This window comes from Ooceraea biroi, chromosome 10 (genome assembly GCF_003672135.1).
Source record: "Ooceraea biroi isolate clonal line C1 chromosome 10, Obir_v5.4, whole genome shotgun sequence".
Lineage (NCBI taxonomy): Eukaryota > Metazoa > Arthropoda > Insecta > Hymenoptera > Formicidae > Ooceraea > Ooceraea biroi.
Window position 1 is genome coordinate 5,501,873 of NC_039515.1, and position 16,170 is coordinate 5,518,042.

Consider the following 16,170-nt stretch of genomic DNA (forward strand, 5'->3'; position numbering starts at 1 on the left):
TTTTTTCGCCGAGTTAACCACTCCGCTGTCAGACGAACATTTCGGCCTCCGTAGCACTCGATTTTAAGTATTTGTGATATTAAGTTATTAAGTTTATATGTGCCTATGTACTTATATAATATCTTTTTAATGATTTAAAAATAAAAAAATGAAATTATAAAAAATGATTAAAGAAATGAAAATTAAAATGATAAAAAATGATGTAGGCTGCCTCCACGTGGTGCACTCTAGTAAACGTAGAAGGTTTGTAAAATCGCTCCTACTGCGGCTAAACGGTCTACGAACAAAGAACATGGTGCAGGATACTGTGTTTGCATCAGTAAGGTATAGTTAATTTTTGCTCGTGTAAAGTACATTGTACACAGAAGATTTAAAATGCCAGAATCTCATTTGGGGAAGCGAAATGTAACCCACCCAGAAGTAAAAAAACAGTATATACCAAATTTTATTGAAATTCTAATAGTTTTACAAATTTTGGTCCGCCATATTGGATCGGCCATATTTAATTTTTAAAATCTTATCTCAGAATTGGACTCAGCGACCTCAAAAACCTTCATATTAAAATCATTATTATCCAGTTCTGAAGTTTTGTTCTCCAAGTACATTTTTGGCACGAAATGTTCGTCTGACAGCGGAGTGGCTAACTCGGCGAAAAAAAATCCTACGGAGTTTCAACAAATCGGGTTTAAAGATAAAAGTTGGCACTTTAAGATGGCGAAAACGAAAGTAAAAATAAAATTTATTTTACCAGCGAAAAAATCATAAAAATGGCAAAAAACGTCACTTTTGACACTCTTAACCTCATTTTTCTCAAAAACCTGACGTCATAGAGCAATTTCGCGGCCGGATTCGTTTTCAGCGTGAAAAATTACATCGAAAATGATATCTTATATTCAAACAGCAAAAACCATGTCGGCCTGTGTTATTAGTAGGATGCATCGCTGCAGAGAATCGTTAAAGGCAACACACTGAGGAAACGGACGTCAGAACTCGTCGAAAGAAGCGAGTCGCTATCTTCGCCTTCTTCGTCTCGCCCTCTCTCTTTCTCTCTTAAGCGTCGATGTAAGAATCGTGTGAAAGTATGCCCGTTTAGTTTTTACTGTAGGTCTTGCGCAAGCGTAACAGATTCCTTGTGCGTAGTCATTCTGCATTCTGTAACGTAGATGCATCCGCATCTCTCTCTCTCTCTTGCTCTCGCTCTCTCTATCTTCCTGTAACAAATTTTTAAATTAAAATTTTACAGTGCAAAGTTCATGCGTAATATTCAAATGAAGTCTCGAGAACAAAAGGAGGATAAGGATTTTATTTGTTACTTTGAATAATTTGTCTCCAGCAGAATTCTTAGTACATAAAGTGTAAAAGCTTTAATAATTAAGTAAACTACATATTATAATTGTTATATTCTATCTTCTATTTTGTGATACTTTCCTAGGAAAATGCGACAGCAATGCACTTCCGCCGCAACTCGCATAGGACAAAGAATCGCCGGGCGATTATTCAGAAGGTAGTGACTCAAGTACGCACACACACACACAAAGTATAATATATATACTAAGTCTATACGTCTGTACTGTTTCACGTTTCTGTGTGCACAGCTGCGTTGTATGTGTGAGATGAAACTTATCTGCGTAATCGTACAGATGCTCCTCGTTATCATAGGAGGAGTTCTTCGTACGAATTACTCTATACTTCTGGTAATAATATAGCTTACAGTGTTACAGGTATATATTTTGTAATTATATATTTTATTAATAATATCTTCTTACCGCACAATTGAGTTATTTGTAGGCGAGGCAAATGTTTCTGCAGGATTTAAAAACTCGATGAAGACAATTCTTCTACATAAGATTGCAACAATTCTTTGCGTTTTCAGACATTTCGTCTAATTTCCAAATCAAATTAACTGTACAGGAATTTTGATTACAATTCAATTCGATAATTTATTCGTGCTGTCAGATATTGCAGATTCGCCATATGTACATTTCTTGTCTTTTCTCTATTTCTGTTTTCTGTCTCTGATATGTTTAGGTTTTCTAAACTTTGATAAACAGCAAAATCTCGTGGTTTCGACGATGAATTCATGAGATTTCACTCATTTATCCGTAACTTTATACACATCGCGTTTTGTATATTCAGCTGCTGACTAACTGTGCAAACTCTATTCAGACTCAAGATTAAACACTCATGGAAAGCGGCTCGGAATTATTTGGCTCTTCTTACTTACATCGGACTAAGAAACAACAGAATGACAGAATCTTTTTTTTAGTCAGGTGGCATCAATTACAAGAATCGACGCTCGAGAAAAATACGTGTGAGTCTTAAGAAAAGTATTATTTAATTCAAGTACGTGTTATTCCAAAAATTATATCGCAAAATGATATATTTTATCTTATTTTCAAGGAAAGTAATTAAAAAAAATAATATAAAAATAAGAAAATCTGTGTGCGAGTTTGCCTATGGAGGTCTCGCGCAGAACACTTTACTTCCGAAGCGTATATCACCTGGAAGTGGTGACGTAATCCTTTTCTATAAAGCTCGAGATCTATGATACTGATTACGTATCATCGTGATAAACGCAGTCCATCAGCGGTATTACGTGTCGGACGCTACCGCGTTGCACATTCCGTGGAAGGTGCGTTTGTGTGCGCGTACGCTGCGCACACGCCCGGACCACAGTTTTCCTTAAGGGGGTATTCTAGTGTAGCATGTCAGAAAAATCGAATTTTTTTTTTGGGCATATTTTGCAAGTATATGGTATGGAAAATATGTCTGCGAGAAGATTTAGCCCGATTCGCAAAATTAACAAAGTAATAGCACCTAATAGAAAATAACCTCTGGCGCGCGCTCGGCGGTTGGACCGCGCGGCACACAACAGAGCATTGTGTTAGTATTTTAGGTAGGGTCGGAAAATAGTTATTCTTTGAAGGTCGTACATTTGAATTGGAACCTTTGTATAGTTATTTATTTGAAGAAGTAGAATTTTAAGGAATATTTTATTATGTTAATATAATTTTTGGTCAAATTAGTTAATATTATATGTTTAAGATTATGCTAGGTTGGTTAAAATTATTTTGAAGGATTAATATTTTAAATAAAGTTATAGTAAATTTAATTGTTTGGTAAAAGTTTAAGGGAAAATTATTAATTTTATTTTTTTAGTAACGTTAGTGAATTATTGAGAAGTGAGATTGGGATAAGATTTTATTTGTACAGGTTATATAGCACAATGAATCTCTAAGTTCATTGATTTGGACTTTTGCTCCAAAACATCTCCATGCTGGCGCGAAAGTTGTTGAAATAGCAACATTCTTGGCAGTTATAATTTTCGATAAAGGATTTATGCCAATTTTCAAACTTATGAACGTGATGGGAGTTAGTATTGGTGAGCAAGCGGTGATGTACGCAAACTCCCGGAACGAAGCTCGTATCACCCGCTCGGAGCGGCGCTCCACTACCTTCTCTTGAGATCAGAGAATGAATCGCAGGGAAGAGAGATCAGCTCTGCAGGACTTCTACGAACAAGAGGAATGTCCCCTGTATGGCCCTGGACTAGCCGATTGATCGTAAGTAACATTATCTCTATGTAATCAGTATGAAAAACTTTAAACGTGTTTTTCTCGAAACCACGTTTTTCAAATTGGTTCCCATGATATCTCAAAAACCAGTTAATCAATTGACTCAGGCTTTTGCACACATCTTCAGTATATGTGTGGCTATAGCCCCTACCACAATCAAGTCGAAATATTGTTTTTTGGAATTTCTACAGCCCTTCAATGGTGAAAAAAATGGCACAAATCGAAACTTAATTTTCTCAATGAAGTCATGTTTTAAATTTTCAACATTTTTTTTCATTCTGGTACCTGCTATAGCCACACTCATACTAATTAAGAATCTCTTTAGTTTTTTTGTTTCAGATGAGCAGAACAGCTGAAATCATGGGAACCATGGACCAACTGTTTTTTTTCATGTTCTTATTTAATATCATGTGCAGCGCTTATTTATAGTTATTGTCTAATACAAAAATTTGGAAACATACACCAAATATGTATGAATAAGCAGGGAAAACCCTGCCTCAAAAAACCTTATACTTTTTTCCAAAAAAATTCACCAAAATAGCATACAAATTCCGCTTTTACACTAGAATACCCCCTTAAGGAAACGATACTCTCGCATTCTCGAAGCTCTTTCGCGTGGCGGCCCGCATGTTCGCCTCGAGATAATGTAACGTTACAGCGAGGCGCTCCGCTCCGCGTCAGTACGCTCGTGAACGCGCGCCGGTGAGAACGCGCTCTCGAGCTTTCCGTCTCGGCGTCACGTCCTCGACCGCACGATTTTCGATGCGCCGGACGTGCAGGAACGTGTAAGAACGTGTAGTTAATCGCTCCTTCGCCGTGGTGCGTCAAACAAATGTGAGTGCAACTATCTACGTGTGTAAGACGAAGATTTATCTTGCTGCCTTTCTCAGCCTCAACTTTTCCGTCATTGCGATTCGTTGGATTTATATCTGATTTGCGCAGAAATAATCCCGAGTGACAATGACCTCGTTTCCGCGCTGCTGTTTATTTATCACGACGTATTGTACGTGTTTCTCGCGCGAATACAGAAAATAATAGAATAACACGACGCGAACTGTGCAAGATTTCGTACGCGGATTTCGGATTTAAAATTATGAGATAATTGCACATGATTTTCTATTTTTTTCCACTTACGAGGCTCGAAGTGCCTTAGAGATCGCTCGTTTGTGCTGGGTGCGCGTTAGTGGTTCGCTAAATGAAATCTAGTATCGCGTATAACGAAACAAGCCGTCGTCCTTTAATGCAAAAGAGGAAAAGTGAAAGGACCTCGCACTTTCTGAACACACGATCACGATATGCGACTTCGAAGTCCATTATATTGCGCGTATGGCGTCGTGATTAACAATTACAAGTTCCAACGGTCTTTGTTTGAAATTTCTGCTTGAGCGAACGTGTGAACCGGATAACTTTAATTGTCGGTTGTTAAATTTGACTGCGATTAACGCAGGGGAATGAAAATTACGTGTTTTGCATCTAGTAGCTGCGTTTAGATCGATCGTGCATCGCGCATGCACGATGTTCGCGTATGAAAGTTTCTCTCAACGTTTAACGTATATTGTTAACGTTTACGTTGTCCTTGCTAACAGAAGTATAAGGTACATACAAGTACTTATAAATATATTTTTAAATTTGTAACAGTGAACTTTTAAACAAGATTTTGATATTATTATACTTCTAATATACGCGATATAACTAATTGAGACTATTTTCTTGTCTCAATTATATATAGAAGGATTAAATGATTCTTGTAGTGGCGAGCTAAATGGTCTTGCATTTTAATTATTTATTATTTAAATGCAATGCATAAATGGACCACGACAGAATAACAGATTGCCTGTCGTGATTATCTATGAATTTAACGTGGACTTGATGCACGTTCCAAGAATTCTTAACGTCACACTCCGTCCATATGGACACTTCACACCCAAAGATTGTTTTATCTGGGAAGATTATTTCCTACAGTCTAGCGCCAAGCACAATGCCGGACACGTGGAGGTAGTCCGTGCCCTATCAATTGGATTTTATCCAGCACTTTGCTCGTTATTCGCCGCCAGTTCGCAGTAATGCATAATAATGCTGGGTGCGCGCCATGCTCACATGTGTGTGTGTGTGTGCATATACGTGCAAATTACGTAGCGTGACATCACGATCGATGACACCGTACACTGTAACGACACAAGAAGAAAGAGACGAACACAAGTATCTAAGCCGCGCTATTGTTTGAATGTATAATGAATTCCTTGTTTTAGATAACGGAGTAATATTTTAACATTCCTTTGACAACGTTTTACACAACGTGACGTACATGACTTCTACGGATTTGTCCTTTCTGTTGGATGTGGATTCGATAAACTTTAAATAAACACTTTCTTCTCCGAATCAAACATCAAAATTCCGTGTAGGTAATGATAATGTCAAGCGAAGATGAATTAAAATATATCTCGCACGTTTATTGTAGATCACGACCACGTTCAAGTTGCTCCAATAACACAGGCCGACATGGTTTTTGCTGTTTGAATATAAGATATCATTTTCGATGTATTTTTTCACGCTGAAAACGAATCCGGCCGCGAAATTGCTCTATGACGTCAGGTTTTTGAGAAAAATGAGGTTAAGAGTGTCAAAAGTGACGTTTTTTTGCCATTTTTATGATTTTTTCGCTGGTAAAATAAATTTTATTTTTACTTTCGTTTTCGCCATCTTAAAGTGCCAACTTTTATCTTTAAACCCGATTTGTCGAAACTCCGTAGGATTTTTTTCGCCGAGTTAGCCACTCCGCTGTCAGACGAACATTTCGTGCCAAAAATGTACTTGGAGAACAAAACTTCAGAACTGGATAATAATGATTTTAATATGAAGGTTTTTGAGGTCGCTGAGTCCAATTCTGAGATAAGATTTTAAAAATTAAATATGGCCGATCCAATATGGCGGACCAAAATTTGTAAAACTATTAGAATTTCAATAAAATTTGGTATATACTGTTTTTTTACTTCTGGGTGGGTTACATTTCGCTTCCCCAAATGAGATTCTGGCATTTTAAATCTTCTGTGTACAATGTACTTTACACGAGCAAAAATTAACTATACCTTACTGATGCAAACACAGTATCCTGCACCATGTTCTTTGTTCGTAGACCGTTTAGCCGCAGTAGGAGCGATTTTACAAACCTTCTACGTTTACCAGAGTGCACCACGTGGAGGCAGCCTACATCACACTCTTTTGATTTTTTAAAAATGTTTTTAGCTTTGTTGTTTTTAAATTGTTTTATCATTTTTTATCATTTTAATTTTCATTTTTTTATCATTTTTTATAATTTCATTTTTTTATTTTTAAATCATTAAAAAGATATTATATAAGTACATAGGCACATATAAACTTAATAACTTAATATCATAAATACTTAAAATTGAGTGCTACGGAGGCCGAAATGTTCGTCTGACAGCGGAGTGGTTAACTCGGCGAAAAAAATCCTACGGAGTTTCGAAAAATCGAGTTTAAAGATAAAAGTTGGCACTTTAAGATGGCGTAAACGAAAGTAAAAAATAAAATTTATTTTACCAGCGAAAAATTCATAAAAATGGCAAAAAACGTCACTTTTGACACTTTTAATCTCATTTTTCTCAAAAACCTGACGTCATAGAGCAATTTCGCGGCCGGATTCGTGTTCAGCGTGAAAAAATACATCGAAAATGATATTTTATATTCACACAGCAGACAAAAAGTCTAAAAATGTCGGCCTGTGTAATTGTTAAGCATCCGTTTAGCGTCTTCGGTAACCGTCTCAGGTACACGTGTTTTGAGAATACACCCCTGTTTGTTCAAGTATCGATTTTAACACTGGAACGCGCGGTTCTTGCTACTTCAGCGCGCGTTTCATGCGTTCGGTGATCTAATTGTATTCTTTTAAATATTCTAGGTACAGAGAATCGCGTATTCTACAATCCAAGCACGCGTTTCGTCTTCGACCGAGTGAATTTTTTCTCAACTTTTTTCAATGTTTGTGAGAGCGTTCAGGCGAGCCGAGAATGTAGAAGCGTTGACGCAGCAGAAGCGAGAACAGCAATCATACAATATGCTTGATCATTATCGAAGCAATTGCGCACCTGGCAGACTTCTTAGCTGGGGAAAGCAACCGAAAACATCCCAAGTCTATTTCGCTGGTTTAACGATCGGCCGCACGAGCCCTGACACATGCAGACACATTCCGACGAATTAACTTTAAATGGGGAGGTTTGCCTTACTCCCGCGAAGCTCGGCACGTGCGTGCGTCTAAAGCCAACTCGAGTAAACTTTTGAACGAATCCTATTTTAGAAACGCACAAACTTCCATCCCGGCAACGATCGTATTTCGCGGCGAGAGTGAACGCGACAGAGATGGTATCGGGAATACTTCTGAATCGATCTGGATACCTTATTGTTTCCCAATTATATCTGTCTCTTTCAATATCCGTTGTTTGATATTGATTTATAAGACAGAAATATCGTAAATTAAACATTTGAATGTTACAAGTTTGCGATTCCTTATCCGTACATTTAGCGTTTCGGAAGATTAGGCGCAAGAATATTTTGACACGACGCTATTTCGAACTTGGGATTCACTGAGATCAATATGTTTATTTTTGGAAATGTCCAATGTTATCAAGCGGTGTCTTTAGCTATGACTGATATGGCGATATGTATTTGAATAAGTTTCTTTTCTTTTCTTGGATCATTTGATATAGAAACGTGGGATGTTACTTGTACGTGGATGTTAATTATATAATTTGATCGAATCGAATCGACAGGATCGATGATGCTGCCTATGAAGAATATATACCCAGTAAGCAAAATGTGTGCAATCTGCCAGCAGATTGGCAACAGATTACTGCAGAAGTTGATAGCAAATTGGCATCCGTTATGTCCGCATTAGGATAGTGATCTGCCAGCAGAGCCTGCTAACAGACTCTGACAGCAGATTGGCGGCAGAAACCGAGCAGGATCTGTTAACATTTGACGGCAGATTGACGGCAGATTGACGGCAGAAACCGAACAGAATCTGCAGCTTTTGGCCATTCATATTTACGATATATTAAAGCATGTGTTTACTTTTAACACACTATAAATTGTTAAAAGAACGCATTTGTTCGTTTGTTAAATTAAAGTGCATTTGGCTTGATGTGTCTTTCTGACAGTTCGTTGCATAATCTCTCTCTTCTTGTTAATTTATTCTAATCTGAAGTCCGAATTTTGCTTTCGAACTTCAGATTGCTCGTGGCGTGCGTGAACTACATGGACGTTGTCCATGGGAGCCTCTGTGCCGCAAGTGCAAAAATTTTCAGAAAAATTAATATTATCATGCCAAGGCGCGTATATTAACTTATATAACTGTTAGGCTAAATCTTAACATCGAGTAAGAACTCGACGTGTGCACTGCATAGAGGTGCGGAGCGAAAACACATATTCATAGCCGTGTAAATTTGAATACTGTCAAAAGCTGCGGATCCTGTTCGGTTTCTGCTGCCAATCTGCCGTTAGATTCCGCGCGCGCAGATCTTGCTCGGTTTCTGCTGCCAATCTGCCGTTAGATTCCGCGCGCGCAAATCTTGCTCGATTTCTGTCGACAATCTGATTTCAAGCCATGTTTGCAGATTCTGCTCGGTTTCTGCCGCCAATCTGTTCTTAGATTTTGCGAGCAAGCTCTGTTACATTTCTGGCACCAATTTGTCGAATTAATCGTTAATAACAACTTCTGTATAAAATTTGTTGTCTTTTGGCTGGCAATAGTTGATAGCAGATAGTTAGCATCATCTGCTTTCGGCAGACTTGGCTATCTGGATACATGAAGACGAAATACGTCTTCGAGATTTCAGTCACTGATACTTGTCAAATATCATAATTCCATGAAGATATATCAACGTGTTTATTGAAATATTATGTCTCACATAATATTTATGTCATTTTGAAATTTACACAAAACTAATTCGAGAGATCTGAACAATTATGAACAAGATTAGATTAGAAAAAGATCTTTTCCTGTCAATATTAATTATAGAACAGTGTCTGCTATACAATATCTTATCATAATTTCACTTAAATGACACATCACGCACACTTGGGGAAAGACAGGCTGCTCTAATACTCGGTTGCTCCGAGGAAATGTCTGTTATTGTCCGTTATCATCACTAACCGCAATAAAGCATAATGTGGAATGAACTAACAAGCGCATTTGTTCTCACAGGCACCATGAATAAGACGGAATTCAGCATTGTCCTGAGCACGGAGCCACCGAGGACGTCTCCGAGCGTGATTCACTCTCACATTCCGGTACCCAGAATATCAGCTGCGATCAAGGCCCAAGAGAAATGTCCTCCAAAGCGCAGAGGGTCCTTCGAGAAGCTCGGCCGCGGAACGGGTACCGTGGCTGCTCAAAAGGCGTCCTTCGAGAAGCTCGACGCCTCCGTCGTGCAGCTGAGACCCCGCAATAACAATCCATTGTCCATCTCCAGCATCGAGATGCGAAACACCGAAGAGAAATTCGTGCCGGTGAGCACTTACAGGACAAACGACGTCGTCAAGATCAACAGGAGCAACAGCTTCGTGGAGAGCAAGTGGAAAAGCAAGTACGACGAGTCGGAGAAGAAACGGAAATTCTTATTACAGAGGAGCGAAGCCGGTAATTATCAGCTGGAAGCGACAAATGACACGACGATAAGCGAATTTCGAGCGTGTGAACAAATACGTTGTAGATAATCTCGAACACGCGCTGATAAGAAACTATGTGTACTATAATGTTCATGTCTCTATAATGCCTTGAAAACTAATGTTTGTGTTATCGGATAGCCGACTCGTTATTTCTGAGACTTCTTTTGAGCATTTCGACATGTTAAACCAACCAATAGCAGCGACATGAATCGCCTTTATAAGACTTTCCTCGTGACGGCGCACAGTGGTCAAAACGACTGAAAACGTGGCCAAAATCCATTAAAAAAAAATTTTTTTATCGTTATTACATTATTGTTTGTTAGTTCTAAGTCCGTACTAAATTTCTCTAACGTTATAGTCCAAACAAATTTTATTTATGAGAGCTATAAATGTATAAAGTTCATTATCGTAAGTCTCTAATATGATTTTGGCCATAATCGGTGTCACAATTGTGATTTCATTCACGAAGTTATCACGTACCGTGTTATTAAATCTTTTCATCCTTGTTTTATTGTATCCTTTGTGCTTCTGATAACGCTGTTTTTATTCAATTTTTATTACAGTTAATAGAAATAAAATAAGATAGTGCTGTTGTGATGTAACACTAATGAAATATTGCGATTCAAAGTCCCCGTCGTGAGTCGGCGCGATAAATCAAACAGAATTTAAAATTTAATTATATATCAAAAGAAATAAGAAAAAGTTTATCTGCGCCAAACTGCGCCGAACTGCTTTAATTACTATATGCTTCCCTGAAGACATGTTTCAGTGCAACTTTTAAAATGAGACACCCTGTATATATAATTAATATTATATTAATTACATTGCATCAGAATTATGGGAAAATCACTCAATTGCAGTTATATATATGATTTAGAATAATTTGAGCATGTACAGATTTTCGACCAGGTTTTTGGTAATCTTGACCACTGTGCGGCGCCTCATAAATAATAGACAGTGCGTACGTTGCACGATTATTGTTCCACGGTTGAGTTCTATATCCATTATTATGATTCACTTCTGCATGTAAAACGAAGGCAATAAAACGCTCTATTAGTCATACCGTCTCGATACGCACGATAGAATTACAAATTGACATAGATAAAACATTATTGGTGCAAACTGTTCGCGGGATTTGTATTCTCGGAACGATTTATATCGTATCGATTGATCGGCAGTTGAGTTGTCGATCGAATTTGCGCGAAAAGGGCACGCGCCGAGAAAAATTATTGCATCACGAGAGGACGTGGTGCTCTAAAGCCTCAAACTCGTTTAAATATGCGTCAGGTAATTAAGCGACCCAACTGCCTCGTAAGCGATTCATGCATAATGTAACGCGATGCGTCAGAGTTTTACGATTGATCAAGGATGTTTAAAAATAATATTTGAAATCCTGCCAACGAAAAGAGAACATGTCAAACAGCACTTTACGAAGCATTAAGGGGGGAGCCTGCTTTAGAGCGTTGAAAATAAGGTATAATTTTACGAATTTGTTTGGAGAAACTATACAGCGGATCATTATAAAACTTTGATGCATTTATTAGTACGTGTTTAAAGATAAAAAAAATTATTTTTTTATTTGAATACATCGCCTGTAGAGGTCGTCCTGGAGGCATCTTAGTGCAACTGGCATTGCAAATTGGTGAGCATTCTCCTGCCTCCAAATTTCATCCAAACTGAAAAATTGAAATATTTTCTCGTTATTTATGAATTCCCATCGTCGATGAACCTTTAATATTCATAAAAACATTAAGTTAAACAATTATTTTTGCATGAAAAAGTTCAAAAACTTTGCCTAAAAATCGTACTTTTGTGTTCCAAGCTCCACCATTTTGGCACTTTTCAACTTGTTTCTTCTCTCTTTGGTTCATCGACGATGGGAATTCATAAATAACGAGAAGATATTTCAATTTTTCAGTTTAGACGAAATTTGGAGGCAGGAGAATGCTCACCAATTTGCAACGCCGGCGACGCGGCTGCACTAAGATTTCTCCAGGACGACCTCTACAAGCGATATATTCAAATAAAAAAATAATTTTTTTTATCTTTAAACATGTACTAATAAATGCATCAAAGTTTTATAATGATCCGCTGTATAGTTTCTCCAAAAACAATTCGTAAAATATACCTTATTTTCAGCGTTCTAAAGCAGGCTCCCCCCTTAAGTAACGCAACTTTCAATACGCATACATAATTGTTTAATCCTTTTCTATTTTCGCAAAAACTACTTAAAGGATAAGAAGTTATTGCACACATGTCGATGTTCTTTAGCTAGTATGATTTCATTTCTTGCCAATTCCCTTAGAAACGATCGATGACGTCATTGACCGTCTCTCGACGATCTTTACATGGCCTCAATCCGGTTGTCATATGTCAACTTAATCTTCGATCTTTGATAAATGACTCACTTTGTCCGCACTGATTTATGATTCGTTCAACGCTTGTGTGACGGTATAATTTTGAAGCGTTTAAAATGCAGGATAAAATAGAATAAATAGGAATTAAATGTAGAATGAGTTACATTGAGAGATCACGCTCTGTCATTATCAGAATCGTATTCTTTTGTAGCAACTAAGGAGTACACAGACTTGGAGAAAAAGTACCAACATTTGCAGAGGGAAAATAATCTACTGCAATCGCACGTTCAAGAGAGAGAGCAAAAGTTGCTAAAATTGCGAACAGGTATTTTATTACGAAATTATCAAATTGTTACGCGTATTTCTAACGACTACTTTGTAAAAGTGTTAATCTTTACGTACTCGATTGTTTACAGTTTCTGAAGCAGTGTGCAAGGAGTACGAACAGCTAAAGCATCAATATGACGTGGAAACGAACGCTATGCACAAAGCTATGCAACAAGCATCTCAGGTATAACACATACCTGATACCTAATCAGATATAACATGTACATAATGATACCTGATACCTGATCAGGTGTAACGTGTACATAACGATCTTTTTTACGATTTTTATTACCTACCACAGTTTTTATTAAATTTTTATCAGAGAATTATGTCAATTAATTTTTGTACAATGATGTATTGATGTATAATTTTGTTATTACCTTAGTGGTACCGACAAAACCGCGAGCTCAAGCGAAGGTCCCAAATCATCGCGCAAAACTTTTTACACAGCAATCCGGAGAAGGCGGTGGATTTCGAGGTGTCCGACGAGGTAGATTCGAATTTCGAAGATTTAGATCAATTGAGGCAAACGGTAAAAGGTCAGTGCAGTTGAATGATTTCATTACATATTTTTCCGAAATTATTATACTTTAAGTTTAAATCACGTAGTTTGAATTAAGTCGCTTTCTTCCCGGATTCTTTCTCGGATTAAAATTCCTTTCTCAGTTAAGGCGTTAATTTTAATGCAAATGGAGAAAGAAACTTTATTTAGTTAAATTTAGCATAAATAACAATTATGCAAATCAGTTTTAAATCATATATTCATTTCCAGAATTGAGCGGTGAAATAGCACGGCTTCAAACGGAACTTCATTCCGCGCGGCTTCAGGAATTCGAGGCACAGGAACAGGTGACGCAGCTAACCACGCAGCTGGAGGAAGAAAAAGCCCTCCGGCAAAAAGGTTTGAAGGCATACTCTATCCTTCTCCCTCCCCTCCATGTAAAACACGCTAAACCGGCTGATTTGTCTCTGTCGCAGGCGAGGAAAAAATTAAAGAGATGAAGATACACAAAGAAAATATGGAGAGAGTCACGAAAATGGTAGCTGAGGAAGTGCAGGCGTTAAAGACGCAATGCGACCGCGAAAGGGAAAACGCGAAAATTCTGAAAATAGAAGCCGACAAGGTGCGTTATTAATTTACTTCTGCAGAATGCAAGATTCGGCTATAATTTTGCTCGAAAACTACTCGTAATATAATTAACATTGGGAAATATAACAAATATAATTTAAATATACAGTTGCTAGCATTTTTTAAATTGTACACACACACGGTTGGCGGATAAAAATATTCTCAGAGATTACAGTTCCACTTCCATATATCGCGCTGATCAATTTGTTTATTTGTTTGCGTAGGTCCAGAAAGAACGAAACGTCTTAGCACATCAAAGCGCACTTTTGATGGCCGAGGTCGGAGACGACCCGAATGGAAGACTGTTAACCGTCCTACAGGAAGTGGAATCCCTGAAGAGGCTGTTAGAGGAGGAGCAGCAGAATCACGCTTCCCAAGTGCAAATGCTGCAGGAGAAGTTGGAGGAGAAAGAGTCGAATGTGGAATTTGAGATTGTCGAGGAAAAGTTGAAGCTCGCAGAGTCCGAGTTAGAGGTGGTTCTCCAGAGAGCGGAAAGAGCCGAGAAATCGGCGGCAGAACTCGAGGATGTCGTACGATGCCTAAAACAGGAAGTCAGCGAGTTAGAGGAAAAAGTCTCGAGACCGCCGCCGCCACCATTGCCGCCGCCACCACCGCCGCCGCCACTGATGTCACCGATTGGGCAATCCTCGATAAAATTGCTAACCAAAGAAAAATTGACGTCGGAGCGTACAGCCGTAAGCGACATGGAAAACATGCTTGGAATTACGCCGAAGAAAACGCCTGCGCTCGCGCAACAACCCGGTAACTATGCTATTCATCATTTTGTCGGTCATGGGGCTTAATCATTCAATATTCTGTCGTTGACGAATAAGAGTTATAAATCGTGAGGTCATGTATATCCAATATTTTTCAGCCATCGATGATATTATCAATCAAATTAAAGGCGGTCGATTTACGCTAAAGCAAACAGACGTGAGTATCAAATCGGATAAATATCTCAAATACATCATGAAGATGTCCATTAATCTATTAAGGGGAAGCTGGAGTTGCTAGTGAACTATTTTTTCACTATAGCGATGGTAATTGCAGTTTCGAAAATTCTCTTTATTGCTTGTGCAGGATAAAAAATCCTGTTCCACAAATGAAGTATAGATAGAAAGAAAGCCCGCTCTATAGGACTTTATATTCAAAATGGAAAAGTTAAAAACTTGCATTTGTCTTTTCTAACTTTTTTCCATTTTGAATATAAAGTCCTGTAGAGCGGACTTTCTTTCTATCTATACTTCATTTGTGGAAAAGGATTTTTTATTCTGCACAAGCAATAAAGAGAATTTTCAAAACTGCAATTACCATCGCTATAGTGAAAAAATAGTTCACTAGCAACTCCAGCTTCCCCTTAAGGTGATCCTGGAGTTGCTAGTAAACTATTTTTTCACTATAGCGATGGTAATTGCAGTTTCGAAAATTCTCTTTATTGCTTGTGCAGGATAAAAAATCCTGTTCCACAAATGAAGTATAGATAGAAAGAAAGCCCGCTCTACAGGACTTTATATTCAAAATGGAAAAGTTAAAAACTTGCATTTGTCTTTTCTAACTTTTTTCCATTTTGAATATAAAGTCCTGTAGAGCGGGCTTTCTTTCTATCTATACTTCATTTGTGGAACAGGATTTTTTATCCTGCACAAGCAATAAAGAGAATTTTCGAAACTGCAATTACCATCGCTATAGTGAAAAAAAGTTCACTAGCAACTCCAGCATCCCCTTAAGCATCCTTTAAATTTTATCAATGTCTTTTACGTTTAAGTAAAGCACAGCATTCTGCTATGTACATTTGTACCAAACATTGGTTTTCAGAAACAGAGAGAGGAAGCGCGTAGGAGACGACAAGAAGCAGAGAGTGCGCCGCCAGCAGTTTCCGAAATGTTAAATATCCTTGGCACTATGAGACGGAGAGCTAAACCGATAAGGCAGTCTCTCAAATCTACGGATGCGGCATCGTAGTAATTGGATTTTTTTCAACAATTTGATATTCCAAAGATTTTAAGTCGATACCAAGTCTCGTACGAAAAGATATATTGTAAAACGATTTGACACATACATGCCATTACACACTTACACATCGCATACACGCAGAAGAGAA

The 16,170-nt window shown here is 37.9% G+C and overlaps 1 protein-coding gene and 1 long non-coding RNA gene across 3 annotated transcripts; both read left to right on the forward strand.

The window, feature by feature from the left end:
- The first annotated feature begins 827 nt into the window (after positions 1–827).
- Positions 828–2,309, forward strand: LOC105277262. The gene is made up of 2 exons (XR_893580.2): positions 828–1,721; positions 2,167–2,309. It is a non-coding gene; the product is annotated as an uncharacterized LOC105277262 (long non-coding RNA).
- Positions 2,310–4,235: 1,926 nt separating this feature from the next.
- On the forward strand, positions 4,236–16,165 carry LOC105277260 (shootin-1). Of its 2 annotated transcripts, XM_011335506.3 has the most exons (11): positions 4,236–4,409; positions 8,297–8,394; positions 9,793–10,227; positions 12,825–12,938; positions 13,030–13,124; positions 13,326–13,479; positions 13,713–13,841; positions 13,919–14,064; positions 14,294–14,831; positions 14,944–15,002; positions 15,885–16,031. In XM_011335506.3, exons 3-11 carry the CDS (start codon positions 9,798–9,800, stop codon positions 16,029–16,031), a joined length of 1,812 nt encoding a protein of 603 aa, XP_011333808.2. In that variant the 5' UTR covers positions 4,236–4,409; positions 8,297–8,394; positions 9,793–9,797. The 2 variants fall into 2 exon arrangements, with proteins under 2 accessions (XP_011333808.2, XP_011333807.2); XM_011335505.3 differs by lacking the exon at positions 8,297–8,394 and having other exon boundaries at positions 4,237–4,409; positions 15,885–16,165.
- The last annotated feature ends 5 nt before the right edge of the window (positions 16,166–16,170 follow it).